This window comes from Aulostomus chinensis, chromosome 14, assembly GCF_037954235.1.
Source record: "Aulostomus chinensis isolate RoL2024-O1b breed Wild chromosome 14, RoL_Achi_v1.0, whole genome shotgun sequence".
Lineage (NCBI taxonomy): Eukaryota > Metazoa > Chordata > Actinopteri > Syngnathiformes > Aulostomidae > Aulostomus > Aulostomus chinensis.
The window spans coordinates 18811146-18837137 of NC_141333.1; the positions used below are offsets into that span (position 1 = coordinate 18811146).

General features: G+C 40.0%; 2 protein-coding genes across 8 annotated transcripts; one reads left to right on the top strand and one right to left on the bottom strand.

The window, feature by feature from the left end:
- Positions 1–228: 228 nt before the first annotated feature.
- Positions 229–17574, bottom strand: elovl1b (ELOVL fatty acid elongase 1b). 2 transcript variants are annotated; one of them, XM_086224028.1, is made up of 8 exons: positions 17375–17574; positions 2314–2414; positions 2026–2216; positions 1862–1942; positions 1726–1782; positions 1520–1625; positions 1199–1335; positions 229–1040 (listed from the first exon to the last, which is right to left on the bottom strand). In XM_086224028.1, exons 2-8 carry the CDS (start codon positions 2381–2383, stop codon positions 708–710), a joined length of 975 nt encoding a protein of 324 aa, XP_086080154.1. In that variant the 5' UTR covers positions 2384–2414; positions 17375–17574; the 3' UTR covers positions 229–707. The 2 variants fall into 2 exon arrangements, with proteins under 2 accessions (XP_086080154.1, XP_086080153.1); XM_086224027.1 differs by lacking the exon at positions 17375–17574 and adding an exon at positions 5660–5842.
- mob3c (MOB kinase activator 3C) lies at positions 17294–25972 on the top strand. Of its 6 annotated transcripts, none has more exons than XM_086224034.1 (7): positions 17294–17647; positions 18263–18355; positions 21334–21511; positions 23108–23436; positions 23557–23697; positions 24796–24998; positions 25555–25972. In XM_086224034.1, exons 4-7 carry the CDS (start codon positions 23280–23282, stop codon positions 25582–25584), a joined length of 531 nt encoding a protein of 176 aa, XP_086080160.1. In that variant the 5' UTR covers positions 17294–17647; positions 18263–18355; positions 21334–21511; positions 23108–23279; the 3' UTR covers positions 25585–25972. The 6 variants fall into 6 exon arrangements, with proteins under 6 accessions (XP_086080160.1, XP_086080156.1, XP_086080155.1 ...); XM_086224030.1 differs by adding an exon at positions 18827–18886 and having other exon boundaries at positions 17307–17647; positions 23108–23697; positions 25555–25955; XM_086224029.1 differs by having other exon boundaries at positions 17307–17647; positions 23108–23697; positions 25555–25955.
- Positions 25973–25992: the final 20 nt, after the last annotated feature.

Here is a 25992-nt window from a genome sequence, read left to right on the forward strand (position 1 = left end):
CAGAATGGCTCTCTTGTTTACCTCCTACTTGCTTCACATACTTGGGATAGCACAAGTAAGCAAATGCTTTCTTTGTTGCAACACAGTAACAATAAGTCAGTCTTCCAAGATATGACAACTACTTGAAGCTTTTCAGCAGCTAAGCAACCTGGATGTTGTTTCGTAAGAGTGTAATTATCACAAAGTAAGCCGCTGCAAGAGCACAAATACTGAGACAAACTGTATAAGATAATTTAAAATTGGATTTATTGGCATTTTAATTTTAAATACACAATATAACAAATTAGAAAGTCAAACCAAAACAATTAGATTCTTTTTTTTGCTTAAAAACTATTTACAAAAAGTATTTTCAAGTCAATAGAAACTGTACAGTCATCTGTCCACAGGGGGTCAATGAGGATGCAGGGCTAATAAGTAGTGAGGGAATTGGGGTGAAAGACCACACGTGTGATACTGAAATTTGATGTCTGCAACATCAGTGAAGATAACATTTAGGTCAAAACATCTTCTCTTCATACATTGTGCTCCCAACTGGACAAAGAAACCAATCAACCAAATGTGGGACCCCAGCTGTGGAAATCATTGACCACGTTATTTCTCTATGTTTTTGCAGGTAAAACTAAAAAACAGGAAAAGAAACAGCCAAATTATCTTTGGGATCTGTGGAAGGTGTAGCACGTTCACAAGGTCATACTTTTTTGGGCATCCTAGGCCTTCTTCATCTTGCCCATGTGAGTGCTGCCATTCTCGTGGTGAGCAGAGCCGTTGCTGGTGCCACTGATAGTGCCATGACCGATGCTGTTGCCATTCTCATGGTGCTTCCCATTGGCGTACACAGCTGTGCCGTTCTGACATGGTTTAATGCTTTGTTTTGGAAGCCGCTTTCCCTTTACGTAGGCCTGGATCCAGAAGTTGGAGAAAAGGACAAAGAAGAAGGTTCCATACATCCAGACGAGGTGGATGATCATGGGAAACTGGTAGTCGCAGCTGTCCATTAAATAATACTGGGTAGCATGAAGGGATACGAGGACAAACTGGGTCTATTGGGAAGAAACCAACAAGTATGTTAAAGCTCTGTGCCTAAAAGAGGAACATGTCCAGTGAAGAAAAGTTGCTCAAAACACATATAAAGACTGAAACTCATTCTTACTCCCTTGTGTTGCCTGAGAATAACAATATTTCATGAGGGTGCACGTACCAGTTGAATGGCAGTCATGTATTTCTTCCACCACAGAAACTTCTGGAAGCGTGGTCCAGCAGCAGCAAGGCCATAGTAGAAGTACATGATGATGTGGACGGAAGAATTCACCATGGCATGGAAAGATCCCATTCCACCTGGAGTATCAATCACACATTAGGCCAACCTCAGACAGCACAGACAAAAAAGGACCTCTGACCAAGGAATCCAGAGGGGTCATAAAGGGTGTTCAAACAGGTCTACATGCGCACGCATGTATGCAGAAAGACTGACACGATCTCCTGGCTTTTCATACAGCAGATTTAGTTTATTTGTACTCACCAGGAGCATAGCCAACTCCCCACCACCAGGTCCAGGGCATGAAGGAGTGGTGAAAGATGTGTAGGAAGGTGATCTGACCATGCTTTTTCCTCAACACAAAGAAGATCTGTCCAAAAGCAGATTCATTTTTCTCATTAAAGCCGAGAACAAAATTGGTAATTCAGGGAACTATTTGTGCACCTAGGTCTTAATTGAACTGGACTCACTGTGTCGATGAGCTCAATAATCTTGGAGAACCAGAACAGCCACGCTACTTGGACCATCTGGAGTAGAAATAAAGAGACTTGTGAGCAGGAAACCATCAAATGTGAGGCAAGAATCATGGGAGTTGCAGGGACATACTCGAAGGGCTTGAGGGCTGTCAGATATATCGATTGCATCACAACGCCAGGTATATGTTGTGGCCCATCCAGACATCAAGAACTAAATGACACATATTTTATTTACATTTTGATATGTTACAAATATAAGTCATTATACATCTCTGAATGTTGTTGTTTTCCTACTTCATAGACAATGAATATCGACAGCCCCACTAGCATGAAGTTGTAGACTATCATGGCTTCCTTTAGCTGGAAGGGCTTGCGGTTAGCCATGATGCGAGGTCCCAGGTACAGTACAAAGAAAAGGTAGCACAGCAATATTGCAGTCATGGGAATAGGACTCTGCATCAGTGGATAGTCCTTCAACCTTGGATCTAAAGGGCAAACAGATAAAAATGACATTTAATGAAAAATACACAAACACACACAAATAGTACAAAATCAGCTTCTGCACTGAGTTACATAACCTACCAATTCCTGCCAAGAGGTAGTCATAGATATCCCTGGCATGTGAGCCAATCTCCTGAATCTCCCGAAGCATGTTGGCCTTCGTGTAGCAGATACCTAGTTATCTGCAAAATTGAAAAAAAAAAGTCTGTTTTACCTCAGAGCTGATCCACTCCCCACCAGTTTCATGACAATCTCCGATAGAGCAAATAACTAAATTGAAGAATACATTTTCAACCACTCAGTACGTCCAAAAACACAAACATCTCTGACACATCTCGGTCTAGATGTCATCCATTTCATGTAAAATGTTTAAAAACAACAACAAAAAAATGTCTCGATCTGTTTAATTTCATCACAGTTTAAATGTGCAACAGTCACGTTGTCTTGGGAGCTTACTGGCTTGTTAAAAAAAAAAAAAACATTAAAAAAAAGTTACCCATTCCTACATACCCTAATAATCTCGTCAGACATGAACAATTAAATAACCTAATTAAAGAAGAGTGAATGAGAGTTGTGTTGTGTCAGTCGTAACCATAACATCACATCATTTGTGTCTTGCTGGTGAAGTCCGTGACTGGTAAATGCCTCCGAAGAGGTGCTTTTTTTTTTCCTGTCATTTCCTGAGTCAGCTGGACTGAAATGCAATTACTAAGACAGAGGAGCTCATCCCTCCCCAAATCAACAATTGCAACAAAATCCCAGGATCTCCAGCCCCACTCATCCGACATGGCCTGATATCAGAGGGGAGGGGTTACAGCGAACTGAACGGCGTCCCTCTTCAAGGCGGTACACTGTTAGATCAGTAATGAGGAACTTGCTTCAACCACAGAACCTTGACAGTCAACTTCAAGGTCCTTGACTAAATCAAGTCTATCATGCAGATAGAAATCATGCAGAAGAAAACATGCAGGAATGTTCAGGTGAGGAGGTATTTTCCTGACAATGAAGGTTCCCCATATCAAGTATAAAACATGCTCACAAATTTGAGGACATGCAGGGCGCGGTCTCCTCTTGCTACTCTGGACCCACAGGAAGCTTTTGTTTGATGTACTATCAACAGTTTTCACTGACAAGGCCTTGAGGACAGACCTCCTTCGGTAAATATCATTAAAAGCTAATAATTTCATGGCCAGGAATACTGCGTGGGGAGGCAAGCACGCTCAGATGTCACTCTGCGAGCAGGAAGCAAGTACACACACACACGTATGTAAATATATATATGTATGTATGTATGTATGTATGTATGTATGTATGTATGTATGTATGTATGTATGTATGTATGTATGTATATATATATATATATATATATATATATATGTATGTATATATATATATATATATATATATATATATATATATATATACATACACACACACACACACACACATATATATACATATATACACACACACTACACAAATATATACCTTCACACATCTAAATATATATATATATATATATATATATATATATATATATATATATATATATATATATATATGTGTGTGTGTGTGTGTGTGTGTGTGTGTGTGTGTGTGTGTGTGTGTCTACATAGATGTGTAGATATATAGATGTTTTGGAGAGAGAGAGACAGACAGACAGACAGAGACAGAGACAGACAGAGACAGAGAGAGAGATGTTATTTGTTAGTTCATTTGGTGGAAGTTCATCTCAGAGTGAAGACAGATCCCATCTCGCAAACTAGATATTCCTCTTTTTGTAGATCGTCAAAGCCGGGCCTCAGGGTTGTCAGCTGTCTGTTCCCACTGCTTTATCTTTCTGGCAGATCCTCTAGTTAAGCTCACAGGACAATGAGTTCAGGGTTCCGACCCATTTGTGGCAATCAAACCTGACAAAACTGACTGACCTTCCACCACTGACAGTGAAACATTGAGCTGCAGTCTTGTTTAATCTACAGACAGCAGCATTATCACAACAAATGCAAAAGGTGGTAGTAAGCAAATCAGGTATAGGACATTTCAGGAAACTCTTACACAACAAGCTGTGGTTGTATTTGAACCCATGATGAAACATTGGTCAGGTGCGTCACATTTCAACAAGAGCACCATCATGTCTGTGGTGAGAGCAAACATCAAGGTGCAGAGTCTCTTGTTCTGAGGAAAAATTCTGAGAAGTTACATTGATCAGATGATCAAATGGTCAGGTTAGTGGTCAAACCTCAATTGTTACATACATGCTTCAAACTGTGTAGTGTAAATGAATTTCCAGTAATTCTGGATGTGATAAATTTATCAGTTCAATTAGAGTGATTTTTTTCCCAATGAAATTGATAACGGGGGGTTCAAAGTCCTCCCATTACTAGAAATCATGTTTCGTGAAGTGCATTCAATTGAGATAAAACCAATCAGCTTTGTGCAGCAAGTATCTCATTTATCATATTATGATGCAATAGATAATGGAACAGAATGAGATGATTCAGAACTTGTATTTAAATCTCATTCTGTCATGGCCATTCCACGAAAGCAAAATGTGACTTAGGCAAGAGAGGTTCTTTACAATCCTCAACAATAATACAAGTGAATGTTGGAGTAAAGATGCAAAATGCAAAGAAGAGCAAGGACCCAACGTGCCTGTATCCTGAGACCCAGATGAAGATAGAAGTTCAGAGATTGAAAAAAAAAAAAAATTCCACTCTGGCTTGACAAATTACACAATTTGTAATCTGCCGCATTTCTTACATCAGTGAAGGAAACTCAATCATGATGCCAGCCCTACCGCATGTACGTGTTCTCTGAATGTGGACCAGCAAAAAGCTGAATTTTAGGATAACAGAGCCAAAAACTGTTAAACTGTGGACACATGACCGCTACAGCATCGCCTCCTGTCCCCTCCCAGCAGAAATGGCAATTCACAACCCTTAGCTTTAAGTAAATAAACTTTAGTTCCAGTGAAGGTTGACAAAAAAGTTACTGTGAGTGTTCCACCACAAGCACCCATTCAGCCACTTTGTTGTCAAGGTTTCCTGGTATTGGTTTACATCTACTGAAGGAGTTGTAGTAAAGGAGAAGGGAGGGGAAGTGTTTCCTGTGAGAGCAATATCAGTGAATCACAGGGATGGAAAAAGAGTACTCACACTCACAAGGTAGGAGTTAATCATGAACAAACTGGGGCAGGGATTAAAATAAACTCATGAGGAGCAGTCAAGGAATCATTAGTCGAATACATAACGCATCATTTAAAAAAGACAGAACAGCCTAGGATCCTTAAACACCAAAGAACCAAAATTTTCCCAGAGGGAAAACCTTGGAAAAGTTGTCTTATAAAAAAAAAAAAAAACAAACCCTCCATGCACTGCTCAACATGAGAGGCCTGCACACAGGTTAGTTCACCTTCTACACAACTTACCTTGTCGGGACTATAATTTGTCTCTTAAATCCTCAAGTCTCTGCCTGTGTTGAATCCTCCTTAACAGCACACACAGAACTGTAAGAGGCAGTTGAGCAGCAGAGCAAGGAGAAAGGGAGAGATGGGGTAAGGGAATGAGAAAGTAAACCAACAAAGTGCGACTGGTACAGCAGTCTTCCAAATCCCCACCCTCCCTGACTCACACGGTCGATGAATAACTAGCTCAGAGCAGAGGGAGGGGAAGAGGTCGACTCAGAGCGAGAGAGAGGAGAGCACTGTGTGCAAGCGAGCTTGGAAGACAGTACATCTAGGGTGAGAGCGAAATGGCCTTTATTTAAACCCACACCTCCAAAATAGAGAAAAAAACAAAACAAACAAAACTGTAACCGCCGCCCGACTTTCACAAGTGAAAGCCCCCCCCCCCCCCACCCCACCCCACCCCACACACACACACACACACACACTCTCCTGGCCACACCCTCCACCCATTGAAACACACAGAAACAAGCCTGAAGTGGCCCTGTAAGTTCTCTCTGGGGTGGGCAGATATTATTCACAGGCTGCGGGCAAGAAATCAGTGGCGACTCTGTTGTCATGAAGGGGGCCATTGTTATGTAGTTACTGGCCCTCTACCCGGCCAACACCCATAAAGAAAAAAAAAGACAAACAGCTTGCATTTCCCTCTGTGTGGAGATAATCAGTGTCATGACAAGTATTTGCAAAACTGGATGTTTCTTTCAACCCATTTGATCTCAATGTGCCAACCAAAATGATTATTGGGGCCTGAGCCTGAAGGTACTTCAGGCGAAGACCCTATTATGTTTGCTCGTATTATTTATCTTTCCTTCCATTGAGCACTTGCACCCTCACCCATGGGCCACATCAGCTTCATATACTCTCAAATCTGAACATAGGAGTGCAGCTGACTGGAGGGGAAGTGCAGTCAAGCTCCAGAACTGGGTGCCATCATAAAAACAATTATGCAGTTTACTTATAGTAGGGATATGGCAGAGAAAAACAATGACTGTAAGGCATGACTCATACATGAATGCCTAGAATTCTTGTGAGATGGTTGTGTGAGAGGATTCAGTCCCCTGATAGCTTATCATTCTCAGATCGTTCTGACACATCCAGATTTTCGTGACAGAAGTGGGAACATAATATTATGACAAATAATAGTTGTGACATTTTCTGCTTTTGGATCAAGTGTCGATTAGCAACAAGTAAATGGCTACAGTGGAGAACAGTGCATGAAGAATCACCCAATTTCTTTCATCTGTTATGTGAATATAGATATCTAATGGTCAGATTGAGACCCAGCATAAACACACACACACACACACACACACACTTTACCATCAAGAGTTTCAGATTAAATTTAGACATGTAGCTACAACCTGCAAGGCAGCAGTCACTCTTGATAGCAATTAGCATCACATACATCATCCCACCTTTGGAAGGCAAACAAGCAGCAAGACATTCTATAAATGTGATTAAAAGCAAATTCTGCAAATTAGGTTTTTTTTTTTCTGTGAATGTAGCTGAACTTCACTTTTCTTTAAATTACCAACAGAAAGACCAACAAAGATGACCTTGATCTTGTCAAGGAAAATGCCTTCTTCAGTGTTACACTACATCCAAGACTGACTGGGCTGGTTTTACTCGTCACACTAGCCCTGGTGGGGGGTGGGAGCCCTTTGGTACCCGAACAGATCTGACAACAAAATATATCACTGCTCTCTGCTATAACCACTGACAGGACCATTTCAAAAATGATCGTCATGTTGCCCTGTGAGACCAACACCTCTTTCAAAAAAAGTATGAGGAAATACTATCACGATGGTTTACAAAAGCACTTTAATACCATTACTGCTCATATGGATCAACTTCTGAAATATAATAATCATCAAACCTTTCAAGCCTACTGTGCCAATAAAGACAAATCAATTTTGGTATTCAAGAGTAGTGGCTAATCAGTTGTGAAAGATTAAGTTCAAAGTTGTTCTTCAAAGAGCATGATGAAGAAGTTCTGCTATTCTTTCATAATGAATTTATGGACTCCATGGCACAAAATGGATAATAAGTAATACAACACAACTACATATCAGCACCAGACAAAATGTTATTCCTTTTCCAGCAACTGGACCACAATGTCAATAAGAGATAAAGTTTTTGATGTTAGGTTACAGCTGAAGATGGAAAAGGATTCAGCAAACTTCAATAATTTAACAATTCATAAAATGTAAGAATGAAGTTTTGAAAAAGCTAGCATCAGTCCCCATCCTCCCCAAGTGCAGGATAGATTCCCTATGATGTGTGACAGTTTGAAAGCACATCGAAGACCTCAAAGTCTACATGTTTGTGTTAATGGGAATCACAGCAACTCATATTTTGCACACAGTAACAACAGTATCACAATACAGCATTTCTGTGACCACTGATATATTGCCAGACAATCTGGGATCTGAGTAGCTTATTGTGTGTATTGTGTATTTATTCTCTCCATTGTAGAGCCAGTTTACAGAATTGGCTTGAGATGAGACAATACATAACAAAGTACAGACAGGGTCTTAACTTACTGCTCCTGTACAAAAACACACACACACACACACACACACACACACACCTTGGCAGTTATCTTTCTTAGGAAATTCTATTGACTTCCTTTCATATGAACAGCCTAACATAAGGCTTTGACAAACTAGACTCCTGAAATTACATTTTGCTGCATTAGAACAGATCTTTAATCCCCATGAGGACAAGGGGTCCTACTTAGTTCAGTGTTTACACCAGAAAAGGTCTCTAATAGGTAACAGAGGAGTACAAATTCACATGAATGCAGCAAATGCACTAAAGCAGTAAGCACACTCCCCGATTTGCCACCCCCATGTCTCACATTGGTGTGAGGACTCTTGACTTTTTCACATGGCACAGCAATAACTGAGATGTGTACAGTGAAATACTTCCAGAGCAGTTCGCATGGAATACACGAGTGTAAAATGAAGGACACATTTGTCGAACTCAGGATATATTTCACGACCTTTACACAGAAAACAGAAAAGAGTATTTAAAATGGCAGTGACTATCAGTTTAAAGGGATTTAATATACAAGTGAGTGATGGCAGAGCTGCTTCATACATTTGAAACCAGAAGTTTACATACACCGTGCAAAAAGACACATAACACTTTTTTTCCTCACCATCTAAAGTTAAATCAGATTAAACCTCTCCTGTTTCAGGTCAGTTAGGATTGCCAAAGTTATTTAATTTTGCTAAATGCCACAATAATGTGAGAGAATTTCTTAAAGAATTGTATATTACTTTCTTCAAGGTCAAATGTTTACATATACAAAAAAGTGCTATGTCTTTAAACAATGTGGGGAAGCCCAGATGATGTCATGGCTTTTGAAGCTCCTGATAAGTTAACTGACAACATACAAGTTAATTGAAGGGAAACCTGGGGATGTATTTTAAGGCCACACCTCCAACACTCTGAGTCCTTGTTTGAAATCATGGGAAAATCAAAAGAAATTAGCCAACAAATCAAGGAGAGAATCATGGAGCTCCACAAATCTGGTTCATCCTTGGCTGCAATTTCCGAATGCTTGAAGGTGTCACGCTCATCTATCTGTTCAAACACTTATACACAAGTATAAACATCATGGGACTGTCCAGCCATCACACCGCTCAGGAAGGAGATGGGCTCTGTGTCCCAGAGATGAACGTGTTCGGTCTTTTGAAGGTGCTGGCTGAAACTGGTAAGAAAGTGTAATTATCCACAGTAAAACGAGTCCTGCACCGATATGGGCTGAAAGGCTACTCAGCGAGAAGGAAGCCATTACTCCTAAAGAAACAAAAAAGCCATATTACAGTTTGCAAAAAGACACCAAGACAAAGACCTTAACTTCTGGAGACATGTCCTGTGGTCCGATGAAACTAAAGTGGAGCTGTTTGGCCATAATGACCACCGTTACATTTGGAGGAAAAAGGGGAAGCTTGTAAACCTGAGAACACCATACCAACTGTGAAGCACGGTGGTGGCAGCATCATGTTGTGGGGCTGTTTTGCTGCAGCAGGAACTGGGGCTCTTCATAAAATAGATGGCATCATGAAGAAAGAACATTACGTGGAAATATTAAGGCAACATCTCAAGACATCAGCCAGGAAGCTAAAACTTGGGTGCAAATGGGTCCTCCAAATGGACAATGACCCTAAGCATACTGCCAAAATGGTTAAAAAGTGGCTCGAAGACAACAAAGTCAATGTCTTGGAGTGGCCATCACAAAGCCCTGATCTGAATCCCATCAAAAATTTGTGGGCAGATCTGAAAAGGTGTGTGAGAGCGAGGTGACCGACAAACCTGACTCAGTTACACCAGTTCTGTCCGGAGGAATAGGCCAGAATTCCAGCAAAGTACTGTGGGAAGCTGGTGGAAGGACACCCAAAACATTTGACCCAAGTCATACAATTCAAAGGCAATGCTCCTACATACGAAGGAAATGTATATAAACTTTTGACCTTTAATAAAGTAAAAAATTCTCTTAAAATATACGCTCTCTCATTATTGTGGCATTTAGCGAAGAAGAAATAATTTTGGTAATCCTAACTGACCTGAAACAGAAGAGGTTTAGTCTGATTTAGCTTCAGACAGTGAGAAAATAATTAGTTATGTCTTTCTGCACAGTGTATGTAAACATCTGATTTCAATTGTATGAAATGAACAACCAACACATTCCTATCAAGCCATGGGATGACACACGAGTATGCCTCCTGGCCCTGAGGGAATGTCCCGGTCCTCTAAGGGCACCGGCATTATGGATGTGTCTCAAATCAACAGTAATGGAATGAGCAACTCAAGCATCTGGCCTCTTGCCATACTGTTTACAACTCAATCTCAAACCTGTTCTGCAGTCTTGTCATGCTAAAGGTGATTTAAAGGAAAACTACAAGATCAAATTTGAAACATGTCACTCTCTAAGGCATGCTCATAGGCATCAAAACAACATAGGAAAAAACCATCTGAGGTGACTTCAGTTACTATACAATTATGCCACAAGAAAGGTCAAGGCTTCAAATTTGAACACACCTGGGACACCCCGGGCAAATAATTGACCTTCCACTTTTCCACTACTAATGTCAAATACTTTTATATCTTTGGTTTTCATGTAAATTAACTCAATTTCCAAACAGTGCAACATTTCAGAGAGCATCAAACCTGGTGCTGCCAGTAATTTAACCACATCATTTCTTCAGGGACTACATTTTGAATGTATTCTGTGAAAAAGTACTGCATTTGTCAGAACCAGAGGTATACTTCAATCAAAAGCAGCCACAAAAAAAAAATGCAGTATTAGGTATTTACAAGTTTCAGTGTGCCCACTCACCTGCGAAGAAGTAGGGGGGGAATTCATGTATGCATGTTACGTACACATAAAAGTTCATAAGTCACAACCTTTAATGGAACTAAATGTTTGAGAAAAAAAAAAGAAAAAAGGCCATGCTCTAAATTGCATCTTGTACACTTTTTTTTTTTTAACCTCACCATCAAATATTTATCGTGCCCACTGGTCTGTACTCTACAACTCCAAATAAAATTGTAGAATTGTACCCTACAATTCCACAATTTTATTTGGAATTCTCTTTTTTTTGGGGGTCCATAGTGTCGTACAACAAAAGCAAGAATTTAAAAAGCCTTAGTGAGTTCGACAAAGCGCTTGAAGTTCGAGTGGCCACAGGTGCTACCATCTAGTGGTAGAAGAAGTGCTAGTTTTTTTGTCCCCCTTTCTTAATATAAAATTTAACCACAACCAATAATTCAATATCAACAATATCTTTCAACATTCAATATTCAACATTGTCAGTGCTAAGTATGCACTGAGAGTTGGGTCTTAAACCCTCTGACTCATTCTACCCCTGAGGACAAAGACGAGAAGGGTCAGGTTTAAATGCCTAGGTGTTCCCTTCACAATCGAGTCTTCAAATGTCTCTTAGAAAGGGACTCTGGATCGTGTGGAGTTGGGTAGTTTATTCCACCATTTTGGAACAACAGGGCAGAAGAGCCCAGCTTGAGATTTAGAGCCATGCTGGGCTGGGAGAACCAGCCATCTCAGGCAGAGCGTAGTGGCGAGAGGGAGTATAGACCTGGATGAGGGATTCCAGGTAGGCAGGAACCGTTCTTGTCACTGTTCTGTAAACCAGAATAAGAGCTTTTAATTTGATTCAAGCTGCCACTGGAAGCCAGTGAAAACACATTAACAGCGGGGTGATGAGCAGTTTTGGGAAAGTAGACCAGACATGCTGCTGCATTCTGGATCATCTGGAGAGGTTGCCTGGAACATGTGGCAGAATAAGAAGTCACAAACTGAGTACAGTGCCTCTATTATGAAAAGTTGATAAAAAAAACCAGAGTGGTACTGTTACCCCCAGCACTGGAATGCTGCTGAACCTGCCTCAAGACTGACATGTTTACACCACGTTACCTTTATTGTGTTTGGATGAGGGTGGGTCTGAGCTGCTGCCGGTGGTAGGGGGAATAGTATCACCCCTACCTGATTCAAAAAGGCCATCTCTTCAACACTCATTTGTGTCTGACAAGAGTAACACCTTTTGCCACAAGTCTCATTTTTGAGAGCTTCACAGCCACAAACACTGACCCAAAAAACATCACACACATAAACCAGACAAAAAATAATAATAATCCTGACCATAATCAAATATAAAACAACTCAGCTGATTGAAAATTCTGAATTTAAAAAAAAAAGGTTTTACCAATGTGAATATGAAAATGCAAACATCAGCATGGGTTTAGATTACCCCAGGGGAAACTTGTAGGAAAAACAAAATCTGTAAAAATACATTTAAAATTTAAATTGTGGAAATATGCCTGATGAGAAAATGTGCAAAATCCTCATCATGGGTAGAAATTACAATTTTCTCGTAATCAGTATGTCATGGATTAGCTCTGGTAAACTGCCCTACTTTGCATTTTCAGGAGTTGTTTTGACTGCTTGCTTTCCTTTTCTGTCTTCGATAAAACCGCCAAACCTGGACATTTTAAAATGCCCAACTTGTCGCTCATTTCTCATCCCCACGATTTCATTTTAGTTACACCGACATGTCCACAATTCTCAGCAACAAAGGAACAATTATCATGCTGCACAACCCTACTACTCTGATCCATTTCCCTCCAAAATCAGGCAATACTTCATTGCCATTTCTGAGGCAAAATGATGCACATCTGTTGGCAAGACAGTGTCTTACTTCCCCATTTGGATAATACTCAGTCTAGCGGTATGCTTTCGACTACTCATCGCCCAATATGGGGGTATTCTTATCCATACTGGAACTCCTCAATAACTTTTAGACCTGATAAATGAGGCACTGTAAAAGCCACATAGTTGACAGGCTACAGTTATGCAAGACTGCACCATCACTGGATTGACATCCTCCATGTTAAATACCTTGGATACTATGGGGACAAGAACTTACCCTTGATTTAAAAAAACCCTCAATGCATAGATAGCTTTGGTTCATCTACAGGGAGCAATTTCCAATATACCTGATGCTAATGACAGGAACAAAGCAAATTATGCTGATATGTCCTAAGCGGTTGAATCTTACAATGTCAGTAGTTCATGTGTTGTGACCTTTAATCTACTTCACCAAAACCTTCCTCACAATACTGTAAGGCAGGAAACTCAGTGAAATCTTTTTTTTTATGGTTATGCATGAACCAAGTAATTTTTTAAAAAGTGAATTGCAAAAAACAAAAAAAAACACTTAACCATTCATCAAACAAATGTTTTTAGCCACATTTCCAGACTTGTTTGCCAAAAGACAGTCATTAGAGCACATCAAGACATCTGAGGACAAAAGCACAAGAGCAACTGACTGAGCTGATATGTTTACGGTTTGTTTACATGAGAACAAGTTGTACCGCATTACAGCCCACAGCAAACAGTGGTTCATCACTGCAAGGAGTGAGAATAGTTTCATATACACACAAAGCACAGATTTCACTCAAGACAAGTTGCATAATTAGATTTTTAATGAAACGGGGAAAAGGCCATAATCAAAATCATACATCCCAGTTACACACACACACAGGATGTCTCACTAGCTGTGTAGTTTTTCATCGCCCTTCCCTATGTGTGAATGGAGTGTCCCCACTTAGTTTGTGTGCAAAGTGTGTCATCTCCTTCCAGATCTCCATGGTAAGGAGAGGTTCTGCTCCTCAGGCAGCACCTGACGTTAATGTCCTCCTGCCCATGCTTTCATAGATTAGGTTTTATCACACTGTTATCTTTCTACATTGGTACATTCTGTGCACACAACGTCAACTGCGCACAGTTGCCATCCACACTGCCTCATTGCTGAGAGATAGGTGCTCTTAAGTAGCTTCTCCACCCTTGGGAGGAAATACAGACTTGGAATGAATCAATGACTACATTTCTGTGTACTGCCATATCCTGACATTCACCAAATTAAGATAGTAGGCCACAAACAGAATTTTCTGATGACCTTAACCCACACAAGGTCATATGAAGAATTGTGATCTTAGTCACATCACGGAAGTACATTGCACACATATCGGTTGTGGGATGGTTCAGCAAACACAGGGTTGGTTTGGATTGAGGTTTTTGGGACATGGTTTCAGTTCATCTTTATTTGTACATTACAAAGAAAAACATCCTCAGCATGAGCTGAAATGGAAAAACAGTCACGGCTACTTTTGCTGTCATTTATGATCCCCACTATGCAAATGCCTGTTCTCTTCTTTACATTTCCTCAGTGAGAGCAAAGCTAATAAGCAATCCAGGACCGACTGTGTGCATGGAACCAAAAAATGAAAAAATAAATAAAATTGTGGTTCAAAGTGCACATCGATCCTTGAGTTGTGCATTGGATGTATGGACAGCATTGCTATGCATGCTCTGGATTCCTAGAAGTTTTCTCATTTGTTTACAACTTAAATATTCACAAAAGCAAAAAAAGAGGACTGCAGACATATTGAAGTGACATTTAGCATCTTTAAACATAGGTTCAAATGTGTTGTGTAGCATGTAAATATGAGTGGAATACTCTACAAGCAACTCATGTAAAGACTTGAGCATTAAGAATGGGTGAAGGTCACCAGAATGTTGACATCAACAGTAATAATCTATTACAAATTGTGAGGACTTTAATTTCCAGCTCGATTGGTTGATCGTGCTGCAGCTTCTGTGTGGACACACTGTGTGGTATTGTTTGGTTTGTTGCAGCCTCAAACACCAGTACGGTATTTTAAAATGGTTCAGAGTTTGACAGCAAGTTATGTGTTCATTCTATAAAATGACCATGGGGCAGCACCACTTCTAGCTGTTACCATCCATTAGCAGGATCAGAAAAGTTGTAACGTTTTACACTCAGTGAAACTGAAGATCATTTGCATATCATACAGGAAATGGAGAGTTAAATTATCTATCAAACATGCCGAACAAAACTAACATGAGCCTCAAGACATAAAATTAAGAAGTGCGAATGTTTTCCATTTCAAAGGGTTATCATGAAGCCCCCCGATGTTAGACATAAAACAATTTAATCTTGAACCATAAAGGGGATGACACAAATGTACTATGGATGAGTACATCTGGGAAATGTAAAAATTGTGCCTTTGTGAGAAACATTTTAACACTAGCTTCTGCTTTGAAATACTGTATCTGGGGGCAGACTAGTGTAACATTTTCCTCTGCAAAGTAAAACAATGTCGTGCAGCTGCTAAAAGACCAACGGGAGAAATCCGGTCAGCAGTGAGAATTGCTGGGTAAACACACACACACCTACCCAACTAAGCCCGCCCTACATGAAACATGATTTTAAATCCAAGCCTTTATAGACAGGTTTGAGCTTGTTATCATTTCTGCTCTATAGGAGTCCCTCAGTGAGGGTGTTGGCACTGGGGTGTGATGAAAACGTCATAATGCTGCTGTAGTGTTTGCACTCCAATCAGCTGGGCTGGTTGACCTTGAGGCCTTTGTGTCTGGCCTGTAGTTCTTAGTTACCGTTAATGTTTACATGGTCACATACACAGTGTTCCAGAGAGATCTATTTTTATTTATGTCAGCTCTACAGGGTAATGTATGTGTGCAGTCAGCGGTAGTATAGTACAATGTTTCAAACGTGTGTTTATGATGGCGGTTTGCACATCAAATCAACAAAATGTTTTATAAAAATAATAGTAAATTACAAATGCAAAAAAGAAAACAGTAGAGCTTGATGTTGTACTATTGGTTGTTTTCCCATGTGTTCATTTATTTTGCAGTTTGCCATTGTACTTTCCCTATGTGCAAAACTGTTTTAACATTTCCGCAATTGTGTTATGCACCTCACTGCCACCTTACCTGTGAAATTTAATCTCACTTTCATGCTAAAATCTCAAGGTTGTAGTCAAAACCAAAATCTTTTCCTCTATGAATTGCGAAATGTACTAGCGCTACATGATGTATGCCATTCGTAACATAATTGCATTATTGATTTATTCCTATCTTTGCTCTATGTATTGTCTATCTAGGGACAGCAGATGGAAATTAGGCTCGGACTATAATATGGCTTGTCCACACTGTCTTCTCTGATAGTTCAACAACTTGCACAGTCCCTTACAAATGAATACATCTAAATCTACTAAGGTGAAGTTGAAGGGGGGTTTTTGACATTCCCTACAAGGTGTTACATGACTTTCATCCAGCAGTAGAGGCACAATGATCACAGGTTACCTTAGCAGTGTAGGGATTTTACATATTCATGAAATTCACACCATTCAAATGGTCAAAGTCATGTTCACTGACTTTTTTAATTTTGAGTAAAACTTTGAATCTATTAAATAAATCAATTTATTTTATGAGGCTGGCCATGCTTTGGCAGATTTGAGTCCTGCAAACTGTGATAGGAGATTATGACTAAAATAGACAAAAATAGATCATTGTAAAGAGCAATACTGCATTATCACTTACAGCAAGTTTTATGCATGTCAAACCACTTAATTGTTGTGATTCTCACAATCTTTTTGATTTAAGAAATAAAAATATACACTATTCCATCCACTTTGCATTAAGCAACTTGCTGCTGAAGGAGCAAAGTGTAACAATTGTAAAATGCGCCTTGATCAACCCAACAGGGGCTGTGGGAGCTGGAGAAGCGAACATGAGGCCCTCATGATGGACCGTTAGACACAAACATGTTTCTCTCATCAACGGTGCAGTGACACTCTCAAACCACACGTCAGGGCTTTCATTGGGATGCACGACAGCTGTTATCAGCGACCTTCAGAGTACCAGGAGGTCTCTCCTCGCAGTCAATGAGCCCTTTGTTCGCAGCTGCAGGTGCAATTAATGGTGATTAGCAGGCAGGAAGAGCAATGACCGAGCTGGGCTACAACTCTTCTAGTTCATGTGCATATTAATTTAAACACAACAATAGACACCAAGTCAAGAGCGAGTTATGATTATCTCCATCCAGAGCGAGTGTTTTATTCGTTCCAAAAGACGATATTCTGGTCTTGAAGACCTTCCCTCCTAAATGAAGGTTAATGTGTGGGAAAACCAGCGCGCGCCCCGCAACTCCCCCGCGGAGACACACCCGGTAACACCTACAATGTCCTCAACGTCTCTAAACATTGGGGAAAAAATAGTAAAAGCTCTTTTGTGTAACTGTGTGAAGACAAGAGTTAAAAGTTACTCACTTGTGGTGATAAGAAGTCCACGGAGAGTCGAAATAAGGTGGTGACGAATGTGGCCCGACGCGCGTGTCTGTCAGTTAGATATGCTTCCTCTTTTTCCGCTTAAATCTTCCTCCGGGGCCAACCCTTTGATGGAGCTGAAGAAAGGTGGAGTCATCTGTCTGTACACTACCGGGACTCAGTCGCCTGATATGGACGTAATCAACCGACCGATCGTATCAACTGAAATCATCCAGAAGTGCTTATTCGTTCATCCTGGCAACATTAAACAGACAGGTGAGACTGAAGTCTGGGGGCAACAGGTAACCTTCTATATCTATATGTGGAAGGACTTAGTGGATTTTTTATTTTGGTGGGGGAAATAAAGAAAAAAGATGCTCAAGTTCACACTGTTTACATGGTTTTTAGAATAAAATGGGAGAACAATATGAATTTGATTTTAATACAGATGAAATTGAAATTGCCCAAGACAGTTGTATATCGGGTATATTTTTTTATCCTCCAAATAATGTGTTCAAAAATTATAATAAAACTATAGATACACAATATTATCAGAATGTCAGTGGTCATTTTTTTATTAACTGTATCAATTTATAACTCATTTGTTCTTCTTTGCTCAATATCACGTGATGAGGAAACATGGTGGTAGAAATATGATTTATGGGGCTTTACCAAGCGCTTTGAAAATCAAAAAAAGTTACACAAATTCACATTGTTGACATGTTTATTTTTCTAAATGTGTATATTATATAGACCGTTTTGTACAGATGATATTGAACATCAGCAAATTTTGGTCATGATGAGGGGCCTTTTTGTGCACCCATTAAAATCAAGCGATGCATCTGTTGTATTGAAAACTAAACACAGCATTGTTTGTCTTCCACTGTTCAGAAATAATGACAAAGGATTATCATTCTTGAGTTTCATATCACCGATTAAGAGAACCATTGAAGATAAGGATCTGCTGGCACACGTCTGACAACCGTGAGCATGAGATGTATACACACACTGAATAAACCATGCTGTAGCTCAGGTATGTGTCAGTTTAGTCACCACAGTTTCTGTAAAAACATAGAAGAATCTTTGTGCGATCCTAAGGTTGCCCCCTGGTATAATCTTTTGACCTGGGGCTTTACTAAAGTGAGGCAAAGGTGATAATCTGAGTCGAGCCTGCAGCAAATAGCATAGGTTGTCAGGCATCTATGCTTACATGATTATAAATCACCCACCTGTGTGGTAGGAGATTATCCACCTGCTGCTCTTAATGTCCTCTGCCTGGGGCCACTTTTAACCAGAGGGGAAACTCCGCCTTCACCATCAGTTATGATTTGACATTGTTTGCAAAGAACTGACATCGGCCAGTCCAGACAAATTTAAATGAAAATACTCATCAAGTGTCTGGCTCTTACACACTGTCATTTTCTGGAATGAACCTCATACACATTTCATATACAGGTCCTGTTTTCCCTCAACAACAAGCGCAAACTTCACCCTGTGTTTTCTTTCTGCTGCCAGGTAAATGCTTTGAGTGACAGGCAGCATGGTTTTAGTGAATGATGACAGTGAGCTAGCTTAGGGATGATCAAAGCTCACCAAAGGCCTGACTGGTTTCACTTCCGCCTGTGTCACATTTTTGGGTGATGACAGGAACACTCAGAGTCAAACTAGAGCACAGGGCAGCAAGCAGGCGTCATGAATCTTTTACACATGTTATGCCATTTCCCGTGGTGTTGTCATCTTCAGAACTTATATTCAAATCCCATCAAAGATGAAGATGTTCGAGAAGTTTTGATTGCAATGTATGCTGTTTTAGCTTTAGTGTATCTTCCTAGTACTTCTTTATTTATTATTTAGCTTCCACTCGACCTGTCAGACCTGCAGCATGAAGTCTCTTCAATGCTGAAACTGCTGACTTGGTGCTCTGTTACACTGCCTGATGCTGTGAGCCTCTGTTCACACAGAATCTCAGAATCGTATCTTGTGATTGGGTTGTACTTTTTGCCTCCAAGACCTCTTCCTGTCCGTGTGTCCTCCCATGCTTCGTCATTCATACTTTGGCTTGTCTTTGCAGTTAATCACTGAAGGACAACACTTTTTTTGATGCACTTTCTCGTGCGATTATGCTGCAGAATGTCATGAGCCATTGATTTTATTATTAATTATTGCAGTGAGGTATCTAAAATAATGTAAAGGGTTGGAGTCACACTTGTTCCTAAACTGCTTTTAGAAGCTCATAAAAGCTCATACACCATCAACAAGATCTGGAAACCTATAGAAATTATTTGCATCAACAGGACTATTTATTTATTTGTTTACTTGCAACCAGTGCATGATTACGTTGCAACACTTGCTGCACTGACAACATGAATTTCCCTTACTGGCTGCTTGATAACCCTTGCCACAGAAAATGTTGAGGCGTGGTGTAGCGTTGCGGCACCAAGTGGGCATCTGAGGTTACTGCAACTACTTTTTTCATTGTTTATGTTATTCATGTCATTTTCCATAAAAAAAGCTGAATGGTGGAAAGAAAACAATCAGCTCCTGTATATATTCAAAATATAGGTGACAAATATTCTATACTTGTGAAAAAACAAACTGCTATTGAATTTTATTTTTTATTTTATTTTATTTTTGTTTTAATACATCATACTACATAGATAGATAGATAGATAGATGATAGATAGATAGATAGATAGATGATAGATAGATAGGTTAAATTTTATTCATTCCTTGGGGAGGTCCCTCAGAGGAATTAGGTTTCCGGCTAACAACATAGCACCATATATACAGAATAGTGGAAAAGGACAGAGCTCAAGCAATTTTAATGAAATAATAGTAATAGTATTAAAATGATAAATAGTAATGAGAATAAGATTAAGTTACAGAATAAGGTAAAATTCGAATAGCAATGGGTGTGTGGGTTCAGACATCTCTACCACAAATGAAGGTCATGAAAGTAGTGCAATCTAGCTTATATGTTGTAAGAGTGGAGGAGTTCAAAGCAGCTGGAAATTGATGGTTTTGGTTTGTTTAGGAATTCCATAACTACTGATTTGATATCTGTCGTTCAAGGAAAATAGGAATGTTGACCTTGGTAATTACCATCTAGTTGTCTGTCCTGCTGGCTTTTGGTTATTGATTTAGAGATGTCTATTGACCAATTTACTGATATTTTCCCAAGTCCAGATACCTTCATTTCTAAAATCTTATTTGTAAAGTCAATATTATTGTAGCAACCTTAATTACTAGACCTTTGATTCCTGTCAAATGAAATCTCACAGTGTTTACATACTGTGGGTTTTATATCCATCAACAGTGTAAGAAACGTCTTTGAGCAGGTTTTGTATTGTTAAAAAGCTGAGAATCAGACACCTTGTGCATTTTTATTTTCAAGAGCTGAACCTTCTGATCATACATGTCCATGATCTGAAAATTGCTAATGATTTCAAGGCAGCTTCTCTTCAGTGTTTAAATGAGAATTTATTTGGAGAACAGCGCTTAAGTTAAGGGGTGAGTTGAGTTCAATGACAATATCTTCCAAAGGCCAAGAATTCAAATAATATGTTACTGAGACTTTACCAAAAAAGCATGCGCTGCCAAATGTCCAGAAATGTTTGTGGGATTTTTCTGCTCCTTCTGTCCTATATGTGGCGAGGAGGAGGGGTTGTTTTCTCAGGACCTCTACCAGAGGGCTGGGCTTTAGTGGGGCAAGTGGGCTGGCTGTTGCCTACAGGATAAGGAGGAAAAAAAGAGGAAGGGTAGAGTGGGGGTTTGGAGAGGCCTCTTCTATCCCTTCTACTCTTTCAGTTTATGGGTCCTACACACACACACACACGCACACACACACACACGCACACACACAGAGCAGGGCCCTGTAGACAAAGTCAGGATGTGACATCATCCACAGGAAGAGAAGCCAAACAACTTTTTTCTCTCTTTATTGTGTCATCTGTGCTGTGCAGTGCTGCCGAGTGAAGTTGGAGCCTCTCGGTCTGTTAGTGGCTGGCAGAGAGGAGCTGGAGGGGGTAGAGCTGCTAGAGCTATCCTCCTCAAGGAGTTTAAAGTGTACACGTCCGACTCCTGAATCCTCTCTGGCCTTTTCACATCTTTCCAGACTCTCCGCTGTCGGAAATCCTCCAGGTACTGTGGAAACAGCTTTTTCCATCGTGTAATGTCTCGTCTCTGTCTTCATCAGACTCATAGCTTGTGTCAAATCTGGTCACTGCAACCCGTATTACTTTCTCCTTATGTTGTTTCTTATTTTCTTTCTATCGAGTCTTGAAAAGACTTGTTTATTTGCAGAGTCAAAGGCAAATTCCAATAAGACCATGAAAGAACGCACAGTCTGCCAGCTTTGGTACGTGATCAGACATGCTTCAGCCTGAGGCTGTTAAGGCATGCAGACAGAGACATAAAATGGTTAAAATAAATGTAACTTTACCACTCACTTGTATCTTTCGTGCAAACCACTGCTGTCTTATTTATGTCTGGGTGAGACTATGTTTCAATGAATCGAGGAGTGAATGAAGCATTGTGGTTGAGAGCTTTCCTCAGAAGCCCTTTTGTTATGGACACATTTAGAGCTATCTCATGACCACGTATTCACACTCCACCAGTGGTGGGCTCTGACTGAGATCAGGCAGACAAGGACAGCCAAAGGAAGAAAAAGGATTTGTCTTTCACACATTGAATATGGTCTACATTTTGAACCATTGTGTTTACATAAACTTTAGACAAAGCCTTAAACTTAAACTTGTAGGTATTCTCTAAAATCAACTGATTCAGTCAACAAACCTTCAAATTCCAACGCTACTGTCAGTATTTATAATGTGAACACACAATCGTAGTGAAGTACACACACAAACTTCTGCTGATTTGAGTCAGAGTGAAAAACCACAGGAAACGTTGAGACAGGCAGTTCAAAATGGACACAAATGCGGATATACTGTAGTATCATGTTGCAGCCAGTCACTTGAATCTGACTGCAGGGTTAAATCAGAGCTCTAATCCTCCAAAGTACTGAATGGAAATTCGGTGGAGGGCTACAGGCTCAAGGTTCAATGAAGCCCCATTATTCTGTCTCATATCTGTGACATTTTTCTCTTGGATGTAGAACTGTAATAAACTGACCATCAGTTAATATTGAATTGCTGACATGTATGTTTTATTATCATAACAATCAAGGCATCGGAGCACATTAGCACTCATTGAGGTCCTGCTCCTAATCAGTGTGTATCACTTGGCAGATGTTTAATAGCTCCATCTATAGATAACCTATTGAATGCTTCATTCATAAGAAGTCTTTCATCAGTTCTCCTGGTATATTTTCATCCAGTATTTTAATGGGGGTGATTAAAGTAACGCACTAATTTTTTTCAGTTTTGCCACCACAGCACTCAGGTTTGTATCTCATCATTCAAAGCATCGTGGCTGAGCAAAAGCAGTGTTCTGTCAAGTCTGGATGCCATTTATTCCCTCAATTTTGTTGCTTCTTATATCGTAGGAAAGCTGTGTGAAAAGGTCATTTTATCATGCAGAGCAATGGAGGCGATAATTGCAGAAACAGTATGCAGTATGTACTTGAGTCATTCGTAGCAACTTGACAACGGCATGTATGGCCTTTAGCAATAGCAACAGTGATAGGGTCTCATGCAGTGTTTGGTTAGTCTGGGTTAAAACGGTGGATTGAGAGGGAAGAAGAAAGTCATACACTAATCCTGTTGTTCTGTTTCACAGAGACATCCCACCATCTGAAAACAACAGTTTCGCTGACCCCTTTGTGACCTGGTTTCAGAGCTGGAACCAGCCGGGTCTTCTCTCAGGAAGGTCACAATTTACACTTAAAAATAATTGTTACTCTGGAGGGCTCATTCTCCCCTTTTCTCAGGGGAAACAGTTGAGTGAGTCAATGGCGTTGTGTCTTGGACAGGTATTCAGCAAAGACAAAACATTCAGGCCGCGGAAGCGTTTTGAACCCGGTACCCAACGTTTTGAACTTTACAAGAAGGCACAGGCCTCACTCAAGTCTGGCTTGGACCTGAGGAAAGTGGTTCAACTACCCGAGGGTGAGAACATCAATGACTGGATTGCTGTGCACGTGGTGGATTTCTTCAATAGGATCAACCTGATCTATGGCACGGTCAGCGAGTACTGCACTGAGCGCACCTGTCCCATCATGTCCGGAGGTCTTAGGTACGAATACAGGTGGCAGGATGGTGATGACTACAAGAAGCCCACCAAGTTGCCTGCTCTCAAGTACATGAACCTTCTAATGGACTGGATAGAGTCGCTCATCAACAATGAAGACATCTTCCCCACCAGAGTAGGTGTGTGAGGAGTTTATAAATGACAGCAGCAGGCTGTCATTGATTGTGTAACTGAATGTTGCCTACACAGTCAGTATTAAAGTGTTAGGTTGGAGTGCTGTGCAGTCCTCGTCATTATCATCTCAAATTGGATGATAAAGGTTCAAGCAGGGTTAATGAAACAATAAGCTTGACATTTAGGATAAATTGAATGGCTAGCTGTGATGTTAGTTTTTCTCATCAGATTTTACTATCAGCACTTATCCGCGGTGAGAGATAATGCTTGATGAAAGGATGAAGTTTGGGGAGGGGGTCTCAGTGGTTTACACTAAAATGTCCATGTGCTCATCCAATGACCTATTTTTCTCTGGGAGTTCTGGTTTCCCACAGTAGCCCATGTATATGTAGGTCAGGTGAAATGAAAACATTCCAATTGGGGCATCTTATTTCAGAGTCCCTACTCAATATCACTGGGCCCCCACATAGGACGGTCATAGTGGGCCATAACCCATCACAACTAGCAAAACTAGGAATAAAAGTTAGTAAGGAATAAAAGTTGGCAACTGAATGAAAACAGACAAAAACAAGGCCAATATCAGAGCTTTTATAGTGGCAGGGAAAGAAGGACTCAGTCAGTAGAAGAAGGAGCTCACGGATTGGGGCCCTAAATTGCTACAGGCCCCAATCCTTACCTGCATGTATGGTGGTCCTGAGCAGGTAAAAAGCAAAAAACCCTGTGGTTTTGTTTTATCTATTTATTTTTTGCTTGTAATAACCTGTCACTGGAAAGAACAAAATTTACTCATTGTATGTAATGAAAAAGAATGTATTGTCTTATCAAACTCCTTTAATTTCCTGAGGTGTTCCTTGTTTATGGATTCTGTATGTTGCACTGAGATAATGTGTCTTGATTTCAGACAAATGAGCTTTTAGGACTGACTGAGTCATTATGCTTAATGATTGGTTCTTAAATGCATTGCCTTATCACAAAATGAAGATAGATGCCATAAAAAAAATACAAGTATCTTCCACAGGTCATATACGGAAACTTTTGTTGTTGTTGTTGCTCATCTGAGTTTTCCTGGTAAACTCAACAACTTTCTTCCTTCTTCACTCCAGGTGTTCCCTTCCCCAAGAACTTCCAGCAGGTGTGCAAAAAGATCCTGAGCCGTCTCTTCAGGGTGTTTGTGCATGTTTACATCCATCATTTTGACAGCGTCTGCAGCATGGGTGCAGAGGCTCATATCAACACCTGCTACAAACACTACTACTTCTTCATCTCTGAGTTCAACCTTATTGACCACTCAGAACTGGAGCCTCTGGTGAGACCTGCGTGAAGGGGGAGACAGGGGTCAGGAGAATTAGATTGATGTTATATATATTTGAGGAGTTGTCATTCTTAAGGAAACTATCTGCCATCCAGCCATCTTTAATTTTATTTAGGTTATAATCAACAATGTTTATTTCTTCCCCAATTTTTTCATTCATGAAAATTGTACAATTTGAGTGGTTTGAATCAGTAACCCTTACAAGCCTTGTGCACTTATGAAATGACACAAATTTTATGAGCAAGTTGCTTTTTTTGGGTGGGGGGAAAAGACATAAAAAGCTTCCATTATCATCATTATGAAGACTGAGACGTGAAATCAACTAGGAATGAGACGATTATGTCACCCATTTGCAGAGGAGATGGCAAACATAAACAAAAAACTTATATAGATCGGCCTTTTGTACCCAAGACAATCATCTTATCACATTAGGATAATGCACATTTTATTGTTTTTCACACTAAAAATGTAGATGCCACTTCAGGATAATCGCACATCTCCATATGCAATATCATCTGTTCAACATATCTGTTGTTTTCTTCTTCTACAGAAAGAGATGACTGAGAAGATATGCAATTAAACAAAGATGAAGGAGACGGCCTTTTTGGAGACATCATCAACTTCAAAACACGCAAAACAAAGAACTGTGTTCATAAAGATATGTGAATGGTATTCTTAATGTCGATGGTGTCATTAAATCTTCACAGAGCTTTTCCCTTACTGTAGCGATGGTGATGCGCCATTATGAGTTTGTGCTTGTTAATAATTCTACATCCTTCCCCTCTAACTCCCTGTGCATGTTTGTTTGTGTTTGTTGTTTTAAATATTTTTTTTTTACAGTGTGAAGCCTTATTTTGTGAATGAAGCTCATGTTTTATTTGATGTTTTTATAGTTTAAAGTACATACAGTCCAAAATGTTTTATGTTTTGCACGTTTCTTTATTTAAAGAACCTCCCACATAAAATATGCACACAAAAAAATTGATGG